The following is a 16,049-nucleotide window of genomic DNA, read 5'->3' on the forward strand; positions in this document are numbered from 1 at the left end:
TAACAATTCTATTCACCTTGCCACAAGTTGGCTTTATGGCAGGGTTCTCAAACTTGTGGGTCCTCAAATGGGGTTAGATTGCAACTCCAATCATCCCCAGCCATAATGGCCTTTGTCTGGGAATGATGGGAGCTGTAGTCCAACAACATCTGGGGACCCCCATTTGAGAATCTCTGCCTTATGGTTTAGAACCTCTTCCCAGTGCCAGCCAATGCCATTTGAAGCTGCCTTTGTCTTGGGTAAGCTCATCAGTCCATTTTGGGTCAGACCATCCTTCCGTCTAACTTCCATAGTCCAGGCAAACTACAGAGATCCTTTTTGCTGGAGATACCAGGGATTGAAGCTGGGATCTGCTGCAGCTAAAGCATGTGCTCTGACATGGGGATAGGCTCCATCTCTGGAACATATTCCCAGTCTTGAAGACAATGATCCATGATGCTTAGTTGGGTTGATGTGTGCCATGTGCGCTATGCCACATAGAGCACTGCCGTACATAAGTATTTTTACACAGCACTGCCATGGAGGAAGTAACATTTGAATCAGCCCTCTGGCTGTTGATCCCTTCAGTGGGAAGTCTGTGAAAGATGCTGTGTTGACTGGACTTCAGAATTGCCTCTGAAATTTTGCCTAAAGCAAGATTTGGAGCGAATTTGAAGATTCCTCCTTAGACAAAACCTCTGAAGAATTTTGAGGAGAAACTGAGTTTCATCTCATGGAATTTCAGGCAGGGATGACTCAAAAATGTAGCAGGGAGGTAAAATACAGGGTATTTATATGGCACCATTTTGATGTTTATGTGCTCTCAGTCTGGTGTTCTTGACTCGAATGAAGTGTTAAAATGTCAGCTCACTGTAGAAGTGCAGTCAGTAACACATTCAGACCCCTTGGAACGGAAGCTTGTTATCAAAAAGGGTGTCAGACTTAAGAGAAGTTTAAGACTTTATTGTCAAAAGAGGTTTTGTTTGTTTGGGTTTTATGTGTTTTCGCATCTTTCTATGACTTAGCTGTGTTGAGCACGCTGGAAAGAAAGGCCATATGTTTTATGATTAATAAATAAATGAATGGCAGAGATAAACTGTAAGTAAAGGCAGTGCTTTATACAAAAAGCTATAATTTTGCAAATATGGCAGTAGGGCACGGATGCACTGGTGCAGCAAGAAAGCAGCCTAACAAAACTTCCCAACTGACTTCATTTGTGTAGCAGGGAAAGGGCAATTTTTGACACCTTCCCTTCCCAAGGAAGCCCTTTGTGCCACCCAAAAATATGTCCCCGAGGGCTGCATCAGCATTTAGTAGACTTAATGATGCACATGGCAAAATGATCTCTATTAGCAATGGCTGAGCAGCCTGGCTTGATTCCGGTTGGCTTGGAAACAAGACGAACTGTGCCCACCCCCAGAAAATCAGGAACTAGCTTGAATGATTTCCAATCCAATCCTAATTCACACGGAACCCATGGGGATTAAATAAGAGAAGAATGTAGGAGCCATATTCCAAGCCCCAAACATCATTAATCTCAATCCAGATCCCTGAACCTGCCTGTGTGTAGAACTAAAGCTCTCTCCCGTTTCATTCAGCATTACTCCACCAAGCTTTCAGCCATAGACCTTGCAGCAACATGACAAGAGGTCGATTTGAGTTCACAGTCTTAATGCTTGTAGCTCGAATAAAATATTTAAATTCAGCACCATTAAATAGACATTGAGACTTAGTGTTGTTCCCATATACATAGCTTAGATTCTCGAGGTTCATTCAAATAGTAAATGGCTATGAGTTAATGGGTGATTGCATGCTGTCGAAAAGACAATTGTGTTTCCGAACGATGGCCAGTCGCTCAGGAGGTGGAATCTGAGCAAATAATTTGTGTGTGGGAGTTTGACCATTCCAGCAATAGAGTTTTGCTTGAACTTTAAGGCAGGTTAGCAATAAACAGCATTTGGGGAGACACAAGTGTCACTTTTGCAAAATGCTTTTCATTGCAGCTTCAGAGAGACATGACCGTTAAGCCGTGGCACAGTTCCAAAGAAAGAAATTAGCATTCCAAGTCAATGCTGAGAACATGCGGGACAATTCCTTGCATTTTCAAAGTGGTGCTTAACATGTTCCACAGTGCCATTAGGAGGTGATCCCGACTGAGGGACCAACTTTTTCAAAAGGGAGATTTGACTAAACGTGTTCATCTATCTCATGTTTGGTTTGCCAGGAAAAAGACGCAGAACAGCTTTGTATGTGGGACCCCTGTTCATTTAACCTTTGTGCTGTTTTCTGCCAGCTCCTGACACGGAAGAGGTGGGAAGTAGCATGTCCACACTGGAACGCTCGCTTGCAGCCCGCAGAGCAACACGTGCCAAGCTCATGATTCCAATGGACTCTCAGCCCAGCAACCCTTGTAAGTTGCATGCCTCCAGGCCAAATCCCAGCAGATTCTTCTTTTCCCAGGAATACTGTTGCGTTGCTTCATGCAAAAGGAGAGCCATCTTTATCAAGTTTACTAGGTACATATTTAAAGGATCACCTCCTTGCAGATGGTCCTGCCCTTCCACTCAGATCTTTAACAGAGACCCACTCAGATCTTCAACAGTAGATTTGGTGTCCTGCTGCAGGCAGCACAATGGCAACTGGGTAAGCAGGACAGGGTCTTTTCAGTTGTGGTGCCCAGGCTATGGAGCTCCCTACACCAAAGGATAGTAGTTCTGGTGTTGTTCTGATGCTTTTGAAGATTATGAGCCCATTTTCACGACTGCAAACTGAGTATGACAACTGCATGTGCTCCTGATTTTGAGTAGTGTGTGAGCAAAAACCTAGGTAGGAGGAGGGAGTGTGCTCATGTGGGAGGTGTCATCTGGGTAGGATGGTTTTTCTTCCTACCTTGTTCAAATGCTGGAGACAGCATCTGGGTAGGGTGCGCTTACCCACAGCCAAAAATTGGAAATGTGCACAACTCCCAAAGCTGGGTAGGACATCTGTCCTATCCCATTTACTACCATGGGAATGGGCTCTATATTGTTTTGGTGGCTAACACTCAGACTAGTGGTGTGCCAGCATAATGAGAAAGGTTGCTTGCCCCTGCGAAGTTTATGAAGTTGTGCAAAGTTGTGGTGCTCCGCAGCATTTTTTAGCTACAAGTGGACGGCTATCTCCAGGACACATACAAGATTGCATAAAGCAGGATGAACATCTTTTTTGATAAACAAATAAGAAATAAATATATTTCTTTAATGAGTATTAATGGCTTTTGATGGCTGCTAGCTCTCATATGTAGAGGTCATTCACACATTCAAAAACTGTGTTCTGCCCAGGTTTAGAAGCTGTGTGTGCTCCCAATTTTGGTTGTGTGGAAGCAATTTGGGAGGAAAACCTGGGTAGCTTTTCCTCCTACCTTGCTTCCACACAATGAAGCTCTTCTCACAATCAGTGAGAAGAGCTTCTGGCTGGTCTGCGGGGAGAGCGGGCTTAGCCACTCTCTCCGCAGCCGATCAAACATGTAGCCCTGGGCAGCCGTATTGGCCGCCCATACGACTACCATGGTAGCCTACACGACTACTGCAGTGGCACACAAGCAGGAAGACAAGGTTAACGGAGCTCCCACTCCATTTACCTTGTTTAAGGGGAGAGTGTTTTAGGCGGGCTAGCCACCTTTTGAGCACTGGGCTCACCTGCGAGCCCAGTGGTTCCCACAATCACACAATAAGCTCCCTTAGTCTGCTTTCCAGTGATCATGGGAATAGCCTCAATCACTTCTACTCAGGTTTTCCTCCTGCTTTGCTCCCACACAACCAAAAATTGGGAGTGCACACAGCTCCCAAAACTGGGTAGAAGACAGTCGTTGATTGTATGAATGACCACACTGAAACCTTCCACCTGCTTAGGGGAGGGCTGCGGGGGGCGGGGAGGGCACTTGGAATTGAGCAAAGAAGCTTTGCTAGCTAGCTGCCGGTAGTTCCAAGGGTATGCATGGAGATGTGTGAAGGACTGGGAAAGGGCGGGAGGAACTGAGAAGAAATGTGGGGATTTTTAATACATAGCATTTAATCCAGTTTTTCCAGTGGAAAAAAATGGGAAATATTGACTGACATGCAAGGAGTTCTGCGACATCAAGAGCTTGCCTTAGGAATATAGGAAGCTGCCTTATACTGAGTCAGACCCTTGGTCCATCTAGCTCAGTGTTGTCTAGACAGACTGGCAGCAGCACCAGGGAGGGAACTTGGAGCCTCCTGCATGCAAGTATGCAGGTGCTCTTCCCAGAGCGGCCCCATCTGTTCAAGGAGGATATCTTACAGTGTTCACATGTAGTCTCCCACTCAGATGCAAACCGTGGCAGACTCTGCTTAGGAAAGGGACAATTCATGCTTGCTACCACAAGGCCAGATCTCCTCCCATAGTCTGCCTTCCAGACTAGTGCTGTACTATTGAAAACATCTTTGCACTTACACAACTAGGTTAACAACCCATGGTGGTGTGCCTCCTGCTGAGCAACCTCTTCCACTTATGTGCCAGTTTTTGCACAGCTGTGCTATATTCTTGCAGGTGTGGAAATCTGTTGTGCACGTGCTCCATTAGGCTGGATGTCAGCCACAAAAAGAAAACTCCAGTGAACCATTTTCTGATGAATGGTTCTGATGAATGGTGAATAAAATGCTTTTTAATACAGGGTTTTTAGCTGCTCTTTACACCCTCAAAATGCTTCCTAATAACTATCTACATCAGCGGTAGGCAACCGTGGATCTCTAGCTGCTGTTGAACTACAAATCCCATCATCCCTAGCTACAATCCATTGTGGCTGGGGATGATGGGAGTTGTAGTTTGACAGCAGCTGGAGATCCAAGGTTTCCTACGCCTGATCTACAATACAGGCAAATCTAATAATCCACCATTTTAGGCAATTACAGTTCCTGTACATTGCAGACACGTACAACTTCCAAAACCTGCTTCAGATTACATTTCCTGCAGTATGTGAAAGAAACTGATCTGTGCTTGAAAATCTGCAAGGGACAAACAAACATGTGAAAGAGTAGAGAAGGTTCTTTCAGTCTGTGCAAACCTTTGGTTCTCTGAAATTGACAGAGATAAAACAAAAACGCTGTTCAGAAGTGGAGGCAACTGAACTTTCGGAAATGGTAATTAGAGATAGAAATTTGAGATAGTAGCATTTTCAAGGATATGTATTGTTTAAATGACATATGGGTTTAATTTTATTCACAGTTACTACGGCACTGTGTGAGATCACAATACACTGCTGGGGTGCTCAATGGCTGACATCTTGTGCAGTGTTGAAACTGCACATCCATGGAAGATTCTGCATTGAAGCTCCACCCAGCATGTTGACAAGCAGAGATATGTGCATGGAGGGGGAGAGGCGGGTGGTTTTTGGCTCCATACGACTAAACAGGATCAGAGGATCACCAAGCCAGCATAGGAGAGCTAATTGGCGGCTGTGTGCTTGCAAAGATCAAGATAAGAGGAGGAGAGAGTGGTCATGGGGAAGCCCAAAGCTGGGTAGCATGGGCACGGCCAAGCCACATTCTGTCTCCAGCATTGTATCGAGGGTGAATGAAAAGCCACCCTACTCAGCTCCCACACAATCACTCTCCCGTCCTCCTACCTTGATTGCATGACCACCAGTCAGGAGAGCACCACATCTCTCCGACCCTGGCTGGGCACTCCTCTGACCCTGTCTAGGGCCATGCAAACAGCCCTGGTGTCTTTGACAGCTGCACATCAGGCTAGAAAGAAGAGATGCAGAAGGTGCGGGTAGAGGTTGAAGGTAGGAAGCCGCCGTATCCTTGGTCAGCCCATTGGTTCATCTGTCTCAGTATTGTCTACACTGACTGGCAGCAGGTCTCTACCTGGCCCTACCTGGAGATGTCAGGGATTGAAGCTGGGACCTTCTGTATGCAGAGCAGATGCTCTGCCACTCTGCTGTAGCCTAATCCAAGCACATGTCTAGTTAAATGGCAGCAACTCTCATCACCACAAGAGGTCTGGGGAAGGCAGTGTTTAGGGTTCAGGCATGCACAGAGGTCTTGGGGTGCATCCTCTGGTAGGGATATGCTCAAAACACAATTCGGTGGCATCTACTACAACAAATATTTATATACCGCTCTCCTACCAAAGTTCTCATAGCGGTTTACACAGAAAAATAAATACATGAATAAGATGGTCCCCTGTCCCCAAAGGGCTCGCAGTCTAAAAATAAACCTAAGGCAGATTCCAGCAACAGCCAGTGGAGGGAGGCTGTGCTGGGGACGGATAGGGCCAAGTTGCTCTCCCCCTGCTAAATATAAGAGAACCACCACTTTAAAAGGTGCCTCCTTGCTCACTGAGCAGAGGCTAAATTGCAGGCACATGCCTTTCAGACTGAGGGCTTACACAGCCCCTTTGACACAGCCCCTCCTCGATTCACGGCCACTTCTATAATGGCCGCACTTCCCCAAGCGATGATTGCCCACTGGTGGGGCATTTCCCAGCTGCCCCTGTGCGATGCCAGCATGCACATGGCCTCCATGCATGCGTGGCGGCCATTTGACTGGTCAGTATGATCAGCGCATCTGCTGGCAACCCTGGAATTCTCCTCTCTGCACTCGTGCATTCAGAGCTCTCCCGTATTTCCTTCTTCTGAAACAGTGCAGACCTGATGCAAACAAATCACAGGGTCGGGAGCCGAGATGGTGATCACCTACCTGAATAAGCAGCAACAACAATCATTTGCAATACAAGCCAGCACCAGATCATTTTAATCAGAGTGTAATTACTAGAAGCTAATAAGGAGGTAATTGGCTGCTTCTGCGCTTGGAGCGGATTGAGTGCCATTCTGCACGTTATTCAGAAGAAGTGAGAGACTTCTGGTGGAACCACTTCAGACTGCAGATGAAAAGCCATGCTTCTGAATGCTCCTCCATGTGCACAATGCAACCCCCCAATAAAATTCCCTGCTCATATTTATGTATGCATTTCAAATAGTTATGTTCTCTCTTTCAGCCATGCCTTCGAGGTGACTCACGCTCTGAATTAAGAGCAACGTTGTTGACAACAATTAAAATATACAGTCTCAAAAAAATAATTAAAATTAGAAGTTAAAACAGCAACAGCAAATCAAGATTAAAAGCACAAGCCAAGTCAAAAAGAGATCCCATTAAACTTGTGTGGTGGGGGATAGGCATGCCTTCATCTGACATCTGAATGCTATCAAAGAGGCTGCTCCTGGCCTAGGGCCTAGTCCCACTCAGGGGCCCAACAAGGCATGTCTGAAAAACCTCAGAGATATCCATGGCAGCAACTTAATTCAACAAAGTCATAGAAACATAGGAAGTTGCCTTATACAGAGTCAGACCATTGGTCCATCTAGCTCAGTATTGCCTACACAGACTGGCAGCGGCTTCTCCAAGGTTGCAGGCAGGAGTCTCTCCCGTCCTACTTGAAGATGCCAGAGATTGTACCTGGGACCATCTGCATTCAAAGCAGATGCTCTAGCACTGAGCTATGGCCCCATCCCCTCTTACAGTACTCACATGTAGTTAACCATCCAAATCAAACCACTTCATGGTTAACTTAAGGACGTAACATACGAACAGCCCTGCTGGAATGGGCCCAAGACCCACCTAGTCCAGCATCCTCTTTCACACAGTGGCCCACCAGATGCTGCTGGAATCCTACAGCAGGAGTTGAAGGCATGCCCTCTCTCCTGCTGTTACTCCCCTGCAACTGGTACTCAGAGGCATCCTGCCTTTGAAGCTGGAGGTGGCCCTCCAACTAGTAGCTGTTGAGAGAACTCTCTTCCATGAAGTTATCCAAGCCCCTCTTAGAGCCATCCAGGTTGTTGGCTGTCACCACATCTTGTGGCAGAGAACTCCACAAATTGATTATGCGTTGTGTGAAAAAGTACACAAAGTACTCCGTTTGCTGGTCCTAAATTTCCTGGCAATCAGTTTCATGGGATGACCCCTGACCTAGTGTTATGTGAGAGGGAGGAAAATTTCTCTCTATCCACTTTCTCCACACCATGGATGATTTTATAAATCTCTATCATATCTCCCCGCAGTCATCTTTTTTTCTAAAGTAAAAAACCCAGGTGTTGTAGCCTTGCCCCATAAGAAAGGTGCTCTAGGCCCCTGATCATCTTGGTTGTCTTCTTCTGCACCTTTTCCAGTTCTACAATGTCCTTCTTTAGATGTGGTGACCAGAATTGTACACAGTACTCCATGTGGCCGCACCATAGTTTTGTATAAGGGCATTATAATATTAGCAGTTGTCCGGCGAGGACGGCTATCCTTACCTCCGAAGACAGAGTGGTGAGAGGGCCCAAGGTGACAAGGATAGGTGGCAGCTGGGGAGAGACGGAGGAAAGACTGCCAACGGGACTACGACTACGACTGGGGAGACCCAAGTTCAAATCCCCATTCAGCCATGGTACTTTCTGGGTGACTCTGGGCCAGTCACTTCTCTCTCAGCCTAACCTACTTCACAGGGTTGTTGTGAAAGAGAAACTCAAGTATGTACTACACCGCTCTGGGCTCCTTGGAGGAAGAGCGGGATATTAAAAAATGTAATAATAACAACAACAACAACAACAACAGGCAGGGACTAGCTCCAATGGAGGAGGAACAGAGCCCTGATAAGGCTGAAGGGGAGGCATGGGAGGATAACATCAGCAGCACGCCTCCCGAAGGGAGGGGATCTGAGCAGGAGGAGGGAGAAGGGGGAGAGGCATTGGCAACAGCTGTAAGGGGTAATCAATTACAGGTAATGAAGAGGGGTGTTGGCCTTGTAATTGGGGGCAGGCGATGCATAGCCTATGAGGAGGCATAGAAGGAGCCAGCCAGGGATGAGAGGGAGGCTGGTGGAGAGTGTCAGGGGCCCCCGTAGAGGGGCAGACACAAGGAACAAGCAGCCTGGGACAGAGGAGGCAAAGGGTGACGCTCAGCCCCTCCCTGTCCCTGCTCTGAGGCTGGTCCCAATAAGCCTAGCCATGCTGGGTAGAGAAGATAGGGACGTGTAGCTGGACAGCAGTTTTCTTTTCAATCCCCTTCCTAATGATCCCTAGCATGGAATTGGCCTTTTTTACAGCAGCCGCACATTGAGTCGACACTTCCAGCCAGCTGTCCACCACAACCCCAAGATCCCTCTGCTGGTTACTCACCGACAGCTCAGATCCCATCAATATATACTTGAAGCTGGGGTTTTTTGTCCCAATGTGCATCACTTTACACTTGCCAACATTGAACCACATTTGCCATTTTGTCGCCCACACCCCCATTTTAGAGAAATCCTTTTGGAGCTCCTCACAATTCATTTGGGATTTCACTACCGAAAAGAGTTTGGTATCATCTGCAAATCTGGCCACCTAGCTGCTTACCCCTACTTCTAGATCATTTATAAACAAATTAAAAAGCACAGGTCCCAGTAAAGATCCTTGGGGGACCCTATTTCTTACTTACCTCCATTGTGAAAATCTCCATTTATACCTATCCTCTGTTTCCTATCCTTCAACCAGTTAACAATCCACACATGTACTTGTCCCCTTATCCCATGAGTGCTAAGTTTTCTCAGAAGTCGTTGATGAAGAACTTTGTCGAAAGCTTTTTGGAAGTCCAAATATACCTGACAGGTTTCCTGCATATGATGCATTTAAAGAAGTTTTTCTTATTTCCCTTGATGCTTTTAGCAAAATGTTCCTCAAATTCTCTTTTCACCTCCCTTATTGTCACCTCGCATTTCTTTTGCCAGAGTTTGTGTTCCTTTCTGTTCTCTTCATTTGGACAGGCCTTCCAATTTCAGAAGGAAGTCTTCTTCCCTTTTATGGCTTCCTTGACTTTACCTGTTAGCCATGCTGGCATCCTCCTGGACTTAGTGGTACCTTTCCTCCTTTTGGGTATACAGTCTAACTGGGCTTCTAGTATTGTGGTTTTGAGTAAACTCCATGCATTCTGAAGTGAAGTGACTCTCTTGATTTTCCCTTTCAGCTTTATTTTCACCATACTCCTCATTTTGGAGAAGTTTCCTCTTCTAAAATTCAAAGTGTCTGTGTTAGCCTTCCTTGCTGATTCTCTCCCCACATGTATGCTGAAGTTGAGCGCACTATGGTCACTATTCCCTAAAGGGTCATTGACACTGACATCCCGCACCAGGTCTTGGGTGCCACTCAGGATTAAGTCCAAGGTCGCCTTCTCTCTGGTTGGTTCCAAGACCAACTGTTCTAGGGCACAGTCATTCAGCGTATCTAGACTGTGAATTTACCCATTCTATGTGTGGGTAATTGAAGTCACCAATGATTACAGCCCTGCCTCTCCTTGACACCTCCCTGATCTCTTCCTGCAACTCCCAGTCACTGTCAGCTTTTGATCTGGAGGGCAATAGCACATCCCCAGTAGCACATTTCCTTTCAGGCCTTGTACTGTCACCCATAGGGTTTCTGTGGAGGACTCTGGTCCACCTAGGTTTTCTACCTACTTAGATTCTATCCCTTCTTTAACATACAAGGCTACTCTACCTCCAAGGCGCCCCTCCCTGTCCTTTCTAGAGAGTTTATATCCAGGGATAACAGTGTCCCACTGATTCTCGCTGTTCCACCATGTTTCTGTTATGACCACATTATCTATTTCTGTGTTAGCAACCAAGCACTCCAGCTCGCCTCTACCCCAGGCTACAGCTGAGCCATTTCATGTCTCTTGGCTCAGTTCCCTCTCTCAGGCTCCACCCCTTGTGGCAGAATATGGATCCCTAAAGGGGCAGCCCTTGGACCTGGAATGTAGCACTCTGCAGTGTTTCAGCCTTCTCTCAACTGATGTGCTCCTTGCATTGCCTAGCAGACACTGAAGGATGAGAGGTCTCTACTGTGTCTGAGTCTAATACCGTCTAGTGGGTTCAGCTTGGGGGAACATCGGGGGGGGGGTTCTAGGTTCAGGTTCCTAGACCTCCTTACCATCTGATTCATCCTCACTGTCAGGGTCTGAATCCTGTGGCAGCTGCTGTTGTTGATGGGGATTTGTTCAGCTCCTCCTCCTCAGAATGTGAGTCCTGTCTGTCACTCAAGGTCAGGGCCATTACAATCAAATGAATAGTCAGGGGGAGGACAGTGAAGTTCTTTCCATGCTGGCAAGATATGTAATCTACTATCAATATTAATTATCAGCCTTTTTGCTACATTGTTAACTGATTTACAACAATCTTCAAAGGCAAACAGTCTTCAAGGGCAGCCTCATGTGACTTACATTGCAGTAATCTAGTCTGGATGTTATCAGACATGGATATCTGTGGCCAGATCCCATTATACCAGGAAAGGTTACAGTTGGCATGCCAGATGATGCTGGATGAATGTGCCCTAAGTCACAACCAGCACCTAAACATATATCTGTAAGCTTGGATTTAAAAGCATACCCATTACATACTAACTTGATCCTTTAGGGAAAGTGCAAGCCTATCCCCCATTCACATAGAAAACTAGCTAATCAAAGAGAAAGGTTCAGCACTGCGCAACTACATGGAGGGATTTTTTGCACGTAGCATGCGTTCAGAAATATTGCCCTCTTCTGCCACCTGCCATATGAAGTGTACAGTTCAGAACTTGAACACCTCCCATTTTGTTACCCCATTTTGTCAGCAAAATGGAGGACCATTTTTGCACCTTTCCCCACCCCAGATGGTAATGGCAGCGGAATACTGCAGCTCCTGCTGGTCCCCTACAGTGTTTCCTATAACAGGGATTCCCAGATATTGTTGACTAAAACTCATAGGAACATAGGATGCTGCCTTATACTGAGTCAGACCTTAGGTCCATCTAGCTCAGTATTGTCTTCACAGACTGGCAGCGGCTTCTCCAAGGCTGCAGGCAAGAGTCTCTCTCAGCCCTATCTTGGAGATGCCGCCTGGGAGAGAACTTGGAACCTAGATGCTCTTCCCAGAGCGGCTCCATCCCCTGAGGGGAATATCTTACAGCGCTCATGCTTCTAGTTTCCCATTCATATGCAACCAGGGTGGACCCTGCTTAGCTAAGGGGACAAGTCATGCTTGCTACCACAAGATCAGCTCCCAACATCCTCAGCTGCACTGGGGATTGCAGCTTTGGCTGGGGATTATGGGAGTTGTAGTCAACAACATCTGGGAATCAGATCAGAATCATACAAGGAACAATGGTCCCATCCCCCCTCCCAAAAATTCATCTCTGGCTGACAGTGTGTTATTATCTAGCATTGTTCATTGGGACTTTCTGGAGAAAAAAGTGTTGCCACCATTATTTCTCCAGAACTGTCCTTGGAACAATGCTGCATGTTGGCATACAATTGCTCAGAGGGAGTTATGAGAAATAAACATGATGCCCATCTGAAGGAGCCCTGCTGTTGCCAGTACTGCAAACAGGCAGCAACAAAAAGAGCAAGTTTATCTATTTTTCCCCCTTCCACAAGTGCAATTTTTGGTCAATTTTATGTTGTTTGGCCAAACCTGAACTCCAAGTATTGGGCTGTATATTAAGCAGTGAACATATAAACAGACTGCACTGTATTTACATTGGAATGTGTCTTCATTAACTTTTATTTCCTATTCCTGATTCAGCTCAGGAGAATATTAATACTCCTGAAAAGCCTTTTCTATATTATACATAATAACTCTTGTTAAGTGTTCTGACTATCAAGGAAACCATCCTGTAGATGTAATCTGTTTATCTGTGCTATAATTGCTTTGTAAGAACCATGCCTCATATAATTGGACAATATGAAATTGAATCTTCATTCACTTGTGCCAGCATAAATCAATTGGTTTACCACTGAGCTTGTCATGATAGAAGATTTGGGCACTATATGGATGCAAACTTAGTTATCCATTTGTCAAGTGGATGGCCAGGGGGTAGACAGCTGTCAGTTATTCTAATTGATGGCCATGTTTCTGTCACCACCCTAAAATGGTGTTTAATCTTCTTGTTTAATTTTCTGAAGCGTTCATATTCCACTGTTTCAAAGGCTGCAATGTGATTTATTTATTTTTAAATCTGCACTGCTTTGCTGTGTTTCTGTTCAAAAGCAGGTTACTTATAAGAAAGCTATGGGTAATTTGTGTTTGAATCTAGCAGCAGTGGAAAGCTTTGGTCTTCTTTCCCCTTTGAAAGCACAGGTGGCAATGAAGACAGAGAACATAGGGCTTTCAGTAATTTATTCACTGCCTAGTGGTTGGTAACAAATCTCTGTGGTGTTCCACTCCCTGTCACTGATAAGTATCTTGAACTGGCAGCAGTTTAGAGAAGTTTTGAGAATGTTATCATCAGATCCATTGAGTTAAAAAAGGGAATGAGTGGATCCACAATTAAAGAAATTTCTGATGATGGTGATGATGATGGTGATGATTATTGATGATGATAATTTATATTGTATACCCAGGGGTTCTCAAACTTGGGTCCCCAGATGTTGTTGGACTACAACTCCCATCATCCCCTACCGCAATGACCTTTGGCCATTGAAGATTGGGATGATGGGAGTTTTAATCCAACAACTTCTGGAGTTGTAGTCCAACAACATGGGAGCTGTAGTCCAACGTTTGGCCTTTGGGACTTGGGATCGTGGGAGTTGTAGTCCAACAACATCTGGGGACCCAGGTTTCAGAACCCCTGCTGTACTACTACAAAACATATTGCACTTATGCAAGGATGCTCTGAAATCTCTACCACAGTCCATATACATTGCAGGTAAGGATGCAAAGCTCACCACTATGCTTGGACCAAGAGTCCAAGAAGTTGTGCAACATTTAGTATCCACTCAGCTATTTGTCCTTTTTTGTATGTGTGTGTCTTTCTTTGTTGCACTAGTGCAGTGCTAGTCTGGATGTGAGCTACTGATACAGAACTGCTTAGAAAGGTATCTATACTTTTGAATTGATAACATGATGCATAGTCAAGCCAATTGTGGATAAAGATGTTCATAAGGTGTGCAACAGTTATTTGGATTCACTGTTCAAAAATAACTTATGCTCTTATGTGAATAGCATAAGAGGATGTAGGGCCAATGTTTGGAAAGATGTTAGTGTCTTTAGGAACAAAGGGACAGGTTTCGCATATTCATATGGGTTACTGTTTCTTTTAGTATCAAGCAGAATACTAAAGATTATGACGCATTGTGGCTTTTACATGGCACAGCCATGCACCTATGCATATAGGTAACAGATAAAATGTAAGAACTTAAGAACAGCCCTACTGGATCAGACCCAAAGCCTATCTAGTCCAGCATCCTGTTCCACACAGTGGCCCACCAGTTGCCTCTGGGAAGCCCACAAGCAAGAGCTGAAGGCATGCCCTCTCTCCTGCTGTTACTCACTGCAAGTGATATTTTCAGGCATCCTCCCTTTGAGGCTGGAGGTGGCCCACAGCCCTCTGACTGGTAGCCGTTAATAGACCTCTCCTCCATGAAGTTATCCAAACCCTCCTTAAAGCCATCCAGGCTGTTGACCGTCACCACATCTATAAGAACACCTAATCTGTACCCCTAATCTGTAATATTTGAAAACAAGGCAGAAGAAGAGCTGGATCTACTCTCTTTTTTTATAGATGAAGTTTTCTTTGTTATCAGAGTCACTCATTTTTCTTCCCCAAACTTTCGCATAAGGCTCTTCTCTGCTTAGGCAATGATTGTTTTGTCATCCTGCCATTTATTTATTTATCATATCTATCTATCAATTTATTTATCCTAGGCATACCCATTGCTAATCCTATGCGTGGCAGCTCTCATGAGAGTTCATTAGGATTAGGGACGGGGATAAGGGGAAAATAGGGATGCCGGCCGGGCCAGTCGGTGGGAACAGGAGGCAGCGGATGGCCCGGCTACTGGGAGGAGAAGGCGGCGGGCCGGCTCAAGCCGCAGGAGCAGGAGCCGAAGGTGGGCCGGGCTGGCTGCTGGGAGTAGAAGGCAGTGGCAGGCCATCCCGACCCAGCCAGCAGGAGCAGGAGGCGGCGGCAGGCCGGGCCAGCCACTGGGAGGAGAAGGTGGCGGTGGGCTGACCCAGCCTGGCTGGCAGGAGTTGGCGGCCATGACCAGGACTGCGCAGGTGGGAGGAGGTGGCAGGCCGGCTTCCCAGCTGGCCCACCAGCCAGAAACCGTGGGGTGGGGGCGAGAAGTGGGTGGGGGAGGGGAAGCGGGGGGTGAGAAGCGGCTGGCTGGCCGGCCAGAAAGCCTGGCGTGCTGGGTGGGGGGAAAGGAAAAAGCTGTGGTGGGTGGGCCGGCCGGAGGCACAGAAGCTCTGTGCCCAGCCCAGCTAGTTTCTACGTATTTATCATATTTCGATACCACCTGACATGTGCATCCCCAGGCAGTGTACACAAGTCAAAATACAATATGAAAACAGGATAAAGTTATTAAACCAATTATGATATGCATAATTATCACCATGACTTGAGATCTTCAGGAGATATCCAGTTGCTGCCTGAAGCTTGGTGGATGGCAGCCCAGTCCGTGGACATTCCGACAGTGGCACACTCTCTGCGGAGCTCCATCTCTATACTGGCTCATTCCCTCCAGACCTTTAGGAATGGATCACAACCTTTCTATTAAGAAAGACTTTTGCTGGCTAGTCTTTCTGCAGGGGTTGTTTGAAAGCAGTGGCTGTGTGCAGGCCCCTGAGGACCACACAACTCAAGGGGACCTCCAAAGGGGGCACCGTAAAGGGGTTCGAGCCACCCCAGGGCCAGACCACAGGAGCAGGCAGTGCACCACTAGCGAGTGGAGCTGGAGCCAAGCTGCTAGGTGTAGGGGCAGGGGCCGAGAACTTCCCTGATTGCCAGCTGTTCCTGCGGGAAGCTGGGATAGGAATAGAGGAAACTGCCTTATACTGAGTCAGACCCTTGGTCCATCTAGCTCAGTATTGTCTACGCAGACTGGCAGCAGCTTCTCCAAGCTGACAGCAGGGGCCTCTTTGGGCCCTATCTGGAGATGTCAGGGACAGAACTTGGAACATTCTGCATGCAAGCAGTCAAGAGCTCTTCCACTGAGCTCTGGCCCCATCCCCTAAGGGGAGTATTTCACAGCCGAGAATGCTCACATGTATTGATTTACTTTTTATTATCTATGGTTAGATTT

General features: G+C 46.5%; 1 protein-coding gene across 2 annotated transcripts in view; it reads left to right on the forward strand.

Annotated features, from left to right (window-relative positions):
- Positions 1-16,049, forward strand: part of DCC (DCC netrin 1 receptor) — a 1,362,689-nt gene that overhangs the window by 1,294,747 nt on the left and 51,893 nt on the right. Inside the window, exons 25-26 of one of the 2 annotated variants that reach the window (XM_053300601.1) lie at positions 2,273-2,389; positions 6,625-6,915. In XM_053300601.1, the coding sequence (XP_053156576.1) occupies positions 2,273-2,389; positions 6,625-6,635 (128 nt within the window). In that variant the 3' untranslated portion in view covers positions 6,636-6,915. Of the gene's footprint in view, positions 1-2,272; positions 2,390-6,624; positions 6,916-16,049 lie in introns of those variants that run through there. The other variant, XM_053300600.1, reaches the window with a different exon arrangement.

The sequence above is a fragment of the Hemicordylus capensis genome, chromosome 2 (genome assembly GCF_027244095.1).
Source record: "Hemicordylus capensis ecotype Gifberg chromosome 2, rHemCap1.1.pri, whole genome shotgun sequence".
NCBI classification, from domain to species: Eukaryota; Metazoa; Chordata; class Lepidosauria; order Squamata; family Cordylidae; genus Hemicordylus; species Hemicordylus capensis.